General features: G+C 34.6%; 1 protein-coding gene across 1 annotated transcript; it reads right to left on the bottom strand.

Moving 5' to 3' along the window:
• Positions 1 to 500: 500 nt before the first annotated feature.
• ATG12 (autophagy related 12) lies at positions 501 to 8,522 on the bottom strand. The gene is made up of 4 exons (XM_032212910.1): positions 8,267 to 8,522; positions 6,449 to 6,585; positions 3,577 to 3,639; positions 501 to 3,106 (listed from the first exon to the last, which is right to left on the bottom strand). The coding sequence occupies exons 1-4, from the start codon at positions 8,472 to 8,474 to the stop codon at positions 3,047 to 3,049; spliced, it is 468 nt and encodes a 155-aa protein (XP_032068801.1). The 5' UTR covers positions 8,475 to 8,522; the 3' UTR covers positions 501 to 3,046.
• Between the last annotated feature and the right edge of the window lie 9 nt (positions 8,523 to 8,531).

Raw genomic sequence — 8,531 nt, 5'->3', positions numbered from 1 at the left:
GGTATTGAAAACACAAAATAATCCTTCCATTTAGAACACCTCAATAAAATACACATATATTTTTTCAGTGAAATCCGTCAGTACTATTCACCTTGTTTAATGTTTTTTTTCTGAATTTAAATATGCTGAGTTTATATATTTAGTTATTTTCACAACTGGAGAGTTAGTCAGGCATAACTTTTTAATGCTCCTATTTAACAACTGACCATGCTGATTTTGCCATAGTGCATCATGCTGCCTGTTCTGAAATAAATTGTTATTTGGTGCAGAATAGAGGACCGAAAGAGGAAAGGCTGGAATCCAAAAACAGATGGGATTTCTGAATAGGAATGGTCCAACTGAATTTATTTCAAAAATCAGACTGCTAGGCAACATTTTGAATTAACATTTTGAATATTTTAAATATTTATATTTACATTTTATAATTTCTAGTACTAAAGCAAATCCAATTAAAATCCAATTTTATGTGAACTATCTAGAAATGATATAAATTTTTGGTGGAAACATACATGTGGCTTTCAAAAAGGTTGCACAAATTAACTCAATAATGTCAGTACATATTGTTTTATATGTGAAATGCTAAAAAGATCAACAAAATTGATACTAAATATTAAAGATGCAAGAAGAAATATTGTTAGTCTTTCAAGAACTTAAAATTCAGTTTGTAAAAATGTTCAAATACTTTGGCCATCTTATGAGAAGGAAGGAGTCCCTGGAGAAGACCCTAATGCTGGGAAAGATTGAGGGCAAAAGAAGAAGGTGATGGCAGGGAATGAAGTGGCTGGATTGAGTCACCGAAGCAGTAAGCATGACCTTAAATGGACACTAGAAGATGGTAGATAACAGGAAGGCCTGGAGGAACATTGTCCATGGGGTCACGATGGGTTGGACACGACTTCGCAACTAACAACAACAAAAAATGTGGTGATTCAAAAGCAGTATTAATTTCTTTGGAATTTATTTTCCAATGGATCAGTACGTCTATTTGGATTTTTGTCTGAATTAAACATACATATTAATGTTTGATTTCCTTATTATTAATAGCATTCTTTCCATACGAGCCATTAAATGAAGCAATTTGTACAGGTTCCTCTGTGGACACAATCAAGAAAAGCTGACTTATGCATGGTTGCGTATTTTGACATTTTGACCTGTATTGAGGTCATGATTCTATTCCAGGTGGTTAGCATTCAGTTTGGTAATTGAGAAATTTATAGCCTGTCAGAAACTGCCCGATTCTAACATGCAAGTCTGCAAAGCCAAGGAAAAATATTAAGAGCTTTTGAAATGGAAGATCTTAGGTCATCCATGTTAAACCTAAATTAAAGAAGTAAAGCTCTTTCTGTGGAATAACTCTCCACCAAATAAAAGAGCCATATCCTTGTCTAGCACATGCAAGAAACTTTTAAAAACATAATGCTTTAATGTGTATTTGGAAATTGAGGTGAGGATGAGATGGATCTGTCTGATTCATGTTGTTATGATTTTATATTAGTATTACTTTGCTTTTGAATCTGAACTGCTCATAACTGATTCCAAACAGTGAGGCAGCAAAGAACTGTTTATAATAAATACATGAGAATATAAGAGAGAGGGAGTAAGGAAAACCATGAAATAACTGCAACATATTATAGAAAATTCTCAGAAGCTGTCTGTAGTAGCCACAGCAAGACAGGTGGCAAATAAATTTAACACATAAATAAATAATTTCTGCAATCTTGGATTTAAAGAATACTAAAACAAAAAATCCTTACTAAAACAAAAAGAGAACGACTGACCTTCTTCACAGCAATTACGCTTGAAACAATTTTCCTGCTTTTAAATTATATAAGATGGTTCCCTTCTCCCCATATTCAATCCTTGTTTGGTAAACCGTGCTTTATCAATTTTGATTAAAGAATAGCTTAGACAGTTTAAAAGAGGAACAAGTTAGTGTAGACCATAGCTAAAAAGCAAAATATTTCTTAATTTCACTTTTGACTGAATAAGATTATGATTAAATATTAAAATAGTTTTTTTTTCACATTAAAATAGAGAAAATAATCTGATCAATGATCACTCTTAAAGATCATTATTTGATAGTTATTTCTTTAAATAATGTAACAAGATTCAATAACTTGAAGGAACCTGTTGAAAGATATAAACATGAAATATAAAGGTTGATATGACTTCAATGAGGAAGGTGGCTTTGCACATAACATTTGGATTAACATATAAATGGAAAGAAGTAAAGGCCACACAATAGAAAAATATTTATACCATGGATGAGAAAGAATGCTGAATGTGGTTTGCTTTTGAAGTGGTTCTCAAATTTAATGTATGAAGATTGTATCTGAGCTTAATTAGAAGAATGTGATTATTTTTCACTTATAGACTTCAAAAAAGAATGCAAAAATTACAGGGAAATTTGTTTTCTGTGTGCATGGAGAAGTAATGTTTGGCAAAGTTCTGTTTAAAACCAAAAAAGAAAAAAAAGTAAGTTGAAATGAAGTTTATGATAATAGAAGGTGTGCAGACCAGAGTTTTGCTCATCAGCACCTATTGAGATATACATGGTGAGAACATTTACTGCATGTTTGATTTAGAGAGTGTGATAAATTGCATTTAAAATAAAGAATCACAGACAAGACCAAATAGAAAATGTGTCCATTTATCTCAGATGTAGATGCTTTTAAGCTTTCCATATACAATAAAGCGCCTTCAAAGAGCGAGACTGTAAACTCCACGCAGCTTGCTGAAATGTACTCTCCATGTCAGGCATGAACCTGTTTCCCAGGAACAGACATGCCAAATCTTGGAACAATAAATGCTAAATTCAGCTGTAAAGATGGCAGATTAATTTCTGCAAGAAAATCATCAAAGAAATTGTACTATAAACATTCCTCAGTATGTGTTTCTGTACTTTTCTCCTATGCTGTCACAGAGAAAAGAGAAGAAGAAAAAGAAGTAGTGCAGACATTTCTTTCATTTGTCCATGGGGAATGTCTCTGAAGATTATTTTAGACAATCCACTATCTAATAGTCTTAAGCAACTGTAGCTATTAATTCATCCCCAGGCCTGGGTTTTACAATAATGCAATATAAGTTTGCCATCGCTTCCAAAACACTGTAAGAAAACAAGAAAAAAAAGTTTAACAAGAAGTGAAGCAACAAATGTTAATACTTAATTAAAATTTATATTAGCAAATTTTATAATAGTTAGTTCAGTTAGTTATACAAAGATTTTTTTGAGAAATGCTGCCATCTATGGACAATCAATTTTAAAAAGTTTTGATTACACTGTTATTTGTTTCGGTGTGATACATCTTAAAAACATGTGAGAGCTCTGGTACTTTTAAACTATATCCTTAAATATGGTGCATTCAAATAAAAAAAAACATTTTGTAGAAGTCTTTACTAAATTTCCTGAACATTTAATGCCTTTAAATGAGGTATTGCAAGTTTTTAGAATTAAGTCTGTTGGTTAATTTGATTAAAAGTTGGTATCTACCCCCCAAATACTAAACTTTCTAGCATCAAATGACCTTTTAATTCCTACTATAAGAAGCAGAAATGATTTTGTAAACCAGTAATCACCTCATATAATGTTCCAACCTCCTGATCTGGTGAAGGAGCAAAGGACTGATTCACGTAAATAAACTGCATGAGAAAGAAATACCACATTGGTAACTTTTTATCAAACACAAACTTGAACACAAACACAAGAATGCTGCTCAACAATATTATGTCCTTTATGCCCTTTAATGTTTAACATGTTTTCTCTCTGTGGAGTCCTTACGCCCCCTGAGCTTGGTTGTTTGTTTGCAGACGTTTCATTGCCCAACATCATGCTCCTGCTTTTTTATCTTTAAAATGTTGCGTAACAATCCAAGTATTTTATACTTATTCAGAAAGAGTAATTCAGCATAGACACACTGATGATAATTTTGTATTGCGATTATCAGGTTAAAGGGAAGAACAACATCTCCAAATAGAAGACAGAGGCTATACTGCTACTGAACTCCTTTCTCCACCCCCAAAAAGTGTTGCAATTATTGAAATGAGAAAAACATCCTACCGCTGACCCAAGAAACTGGCATTTCCTGGCATTCACATCATATGAGGCATCATTAAACCTTAGGTGATTGAAAAGAATAACTTGGGCTCAGTGGAAAATTTGTAACCTCTAACAAATAGGAATTTTGAACCTATTCTAATATTTGGAATAGAGTTTTCTTTTAACCCTCCTTTTTGGGCTTGTGTTACTACAGTTATAATTTTTGTTAATAATTAAAAACACAGAAGAAATATTTTGAACTCTTTATAGAAGCCATTGTGAAGAATTCAACTCATTTAAATTTATGAGCACTGACCAATACATAGCAATATAAACAACTACATAAAAGAATAAAAACTACTGTTCTCACAAAATATGTTACGGCATCTTCAGAAAATTCTACTAATGTAGGAATTGAATAAAATTTATTTACATTGCACATAGCATTGAACAAGAATCAAATAATAAATGGGTAAATATCATCTTCTTCACCCTCAAATTTTCCAAAACAGTAGAAATTTAATCCTGCCCTCGGATTTTTGTAAATGTTACTATATACAAGAATAATATCGTCTACTGTTTTTATGTCACAGGGATAATGATGTCATCCTTCACATGGAATTTTTTTGAAGATGTGTTCTATAGGCTAGAGTAAATTACCTTTAATGTTTAGATCTTCATAGGAAACAGCAATAATCTAATGAATTTGTGAAAAATTTCAGGTGGTAGTATTTTGTAGAGCTATACTCAGCTGCTGCTTCCACTGTACATCACCTATGTGCTATAATCCATGTGCTCTACTGAAATTTTATGGGCTCTGGTAGAATCAACATTAGATTTTTCAGGGGAAAATATTTTAAGATTATAATTTGGATTGGGATCCATACCCAACTCTCCACTTTTAGAACTCCAACCTCCAGTACTTAAGGCTGTTGTGAAAATACTTCTGGGTAGCTTTGAAATTTAGACTGCATTATTTCTGAACAGTTTATAGCTGTGTAGAAACCCAAATCAGGTAAATTGTAATATATATTTTGCTTCATTTAATTTCAGGTTGTACCATGTGTGGAAGTTCCTTGACCTTCTTGGCAAATATCATTGCCTTGGGTTTACTGAGGTTAATTTGTAAACGTTCTACTTCACAACACTGGACAAATGAACGTAAGGCTTTTTTCAATCCCACTTCCGTTCCCAAAAGTATGGCCCTATTACTAGCAAAGGGAAGGCGTGGGGTAGGCCATTAAGCAAGCTTAGGTAGGTGAAACATTAATGTGTAAGTTAACTATAAGCAAGATAAAAACATATCCTTGTTTCAACACAATGATTCTCTAACCAGGTCCATGCAATAGCAATAGCAATGGTAGTTAGACTTATATATATATATGTGGTATATATTCACTTCACAGCCCTCTCTGAGCAGTTTACAGGGAGCATGTTCCCCCCAACAATTTGGGTCCTCTTTTTACCAACCTCAGAGAGATGGGAGGCTGAGTCAACCTTGAGCCGGTCAAGATCAAACTCCAGACTGTGGACAGAGTTAGCCTGTAATATTGCATTCCAACCACTGTGCCACCATGGCTCCTGGCATTCTAAATGGCATTCTAACCCATGGCATACTTAGAGTTGGAATATAAATAATAGTAAAAATAATAAAACAGTTAAAAAATTTAATCTGATTTTCCTATAATTACTTTCAAGACTTAAAAGTACATATAAATAGCATGCTCAGACCATATACAAACACTACGATATAAAGTTACCACTTGCTCAATGGAGGAATCCCTCAGTGTAAATCCTGTTTGTTCCTCTCCTACCAATCTTGATCTTATAGCCAGTTAAGTAGCATTACACAAAGATGTTTAACATGTAATTTGCTAACCATTTTAAATAAATGATTTGGGCAATAATTGTCAGGATCTTTTCTCTATCTCAATTCTGGGAACTGAGCTAAAGTGCCAACAAATGCTATAAGTAAGGTGTCCATCAATCAACATAAAATTAAATCTAATTCTTAAAACCAAAGAACTTAATTTTATGGAACAAAGTCAGAAAATGGGGACCAATTAACTTTAAACCATTCAACAAGTTGTGTGACATCATGGACTAGTATGGCAAACAAGTCCAAAACAATCTCCATCTTTATTCTTATATCTTGTAGTGCATACAATTTTATTGTCTTGCAGTATATGAACTTCAAGTCAGTCATATGGGCTTAGTTTAGGGAATCTTTTATAACCACAATTAATTTTGATGTCATGAGGAAACTAACCTTTATGAATCTACATAATAGTTTCAAATAGGATGGCATTATACAGTATATAGCCACTTTTGGCACTCATATTCAGTTTTTTTTTTAAAAAAGATATGCTTTCCTTCAGTTTCTTATTTAAGCATGAGACCATAATTACATACCAGCTGTTCAGATGCCAAAAGTTTGAGAAATTTTTTGATGAAGTCAATTAGGCTTTGTATTGTTCGAGTTCTTTCTACAGTCCATTTCTTGGTCTTCATTATAGGAGTATCTCCAACAGCTTTGAGCAACACATCAACTAGAAAACAGAACATATTGTAAATGGAAAAACTGAAAAATCAAACATGATATATGCTAAAGTATACTGAATGAAGTCTCAAAAATACAGGGTATTTGCTTTAGAGATAAAAGCAAACATCCTAATCTATAATTTTCTTTTCTTCCACTCAATCATGTCCGATAAGCCCCTGTAGTTTTCTCAGTAATGTTTTTTAAAAGTAATTTGCCATTGTCTCCTTCCTAGGACAGAAAAAAATGACAAGCCCAAGATCGTCTAACTGATTGAGACAGAATTTAGAAATCCTAGTCTCCTGGTTTTTAGGCTGATATCTGAACCACTACACCAAATTGGTTCCCATTGGCTTATTATGCCAATTTGTATTACTCTATTTAAAATATATATTTAGAAGATAAAACCAAGATAAATATCATGATCACAATAAACAGGAAATGATTAATAAAATATTAATAAAAGAAATATCCAGCTGACCTACATACAGAATTGCTACTAAAAATTGTGAAATAAAATGCAGTTGCAGACACTAAAATGTTTACTGACAACCTGTAATAATAAAGCCTAATGCAGGAGTGTCAAACTCAAAAGCCATGGGCCAGATCCGGTCCACGGGATGCTTAGATCTGGCCCATGAGGCCATCCTGAAAACAGCTCCATTTTTGCTGGCACCGTGTTCGGGCCAGCATAGGCACCCCTGACATGAGTGATGTCAAGCTGGCTATGCTCCCTAGTCATGCCTCCCCCAGGTCAAACACAATCCTGATGCGGCCCACAATGGAATTGAGTTTGACTAATGGATTTGTTATAGTGATAAATTCCAAGCACAAGAGAGCAATACAACCCCGTCCCCACCATCGCCTTTCTTATTTTTGCCCAGTTTATCATTCAACTGCAAGAAAACGCAGATGGTGCCTTTCACCAATTTAAAATACAGATGATCTGAAATGGGATTAAGGTCACAATATGGCTTTATTTAAGATTTTAAAAATGACCTTGCACGTTCCAAGATATAGGTAGTTCTAAAATGTAATAAAAATGTAACATATTGCCATGCATCTAACAGCTTCTCTTCATTTGAAAGATGCAAATTAGCAACTTTTCAAAGGGCTCTGGATTCTACTCCATGATTATGGCTAAAGGTGCTTTGCATATGGTCCTAAGCTTGTACATTGTGCTTTTAACTATATACTTTTTTAAAAAATAGAATAGAATTCTTTATTAGTGAAATATGATGTCTTTGGTGCATATGCTCTCATTGTACATAAAGAAAAATAAAATAGACTACATTCATCAACACTTAGTGATAGTCATAGGTTACTAATAAGCAATCAAATTATACTAGGAAACAAATGAAACAATATAAATTTAAATTAACTGACTTAAACAGCAGCTAGAAAAGAATTTCAGGGGAACCTGGAATCTATGAATAGTTTCAGTCAAACCCGTAAAGTTCTACTATTAATTTTCTCAGTTCCTGAATAAGCAAAATGTGAATTTATTGTAAGGAGGCCTAGATCGGGGGAGGGGGCAGCACTTTCATGCAGACTCTGGGAATCACAAGGAGAGGGGAACAATCAACAGGAAACTGGAAAGGTGAAAAAGAGCTGCTATATCTACGGCGGCCAGTTCCCCCCCTACTCCCGCCCTGCCCAAAAGGTGATCTTTCCTCCTCCCGACGGTTTACTTTTCTTCTTCGTGTCTCCCGTAGGTTCTTCGGCCACCGGGGAAAGAGCCGAGGGGGGAGTCGCGTCGAGCGCTCCCACTGCGACGCCTCCTCCTCCATTTTCAGAGGTTTCTTCCTCCCCACCTTCCCCTCGGCCCCCTTCCTCGGGAGAACAGCCGGGAGCCGCAGCAACCGGCAGCGTCTCCGGCTTCTCGCTGGTCTCCGACATAGTGATGGCAAAGCGGAAGTGGTGCCCCTCCCCCGTCCCTTTCTCAACATCTGACAT

Source organism: Thamnophis elegans, chromosome 3 (genome assembly GCF_009769535.1).
Source record: "Thamnophis elegans isolate rThaEle1 chromosome 3, rThaEle1.pri, whole genome shotgun sequence".
NCBI lineage: Eukaryota > Metazoa > Chordata > Lepidosauria > Squamata > Colubridae > Thamnophis > Thamnophis elegans.
This window is presented reverse-complemented; position numbering and strand designations above follow the sequence as displayed.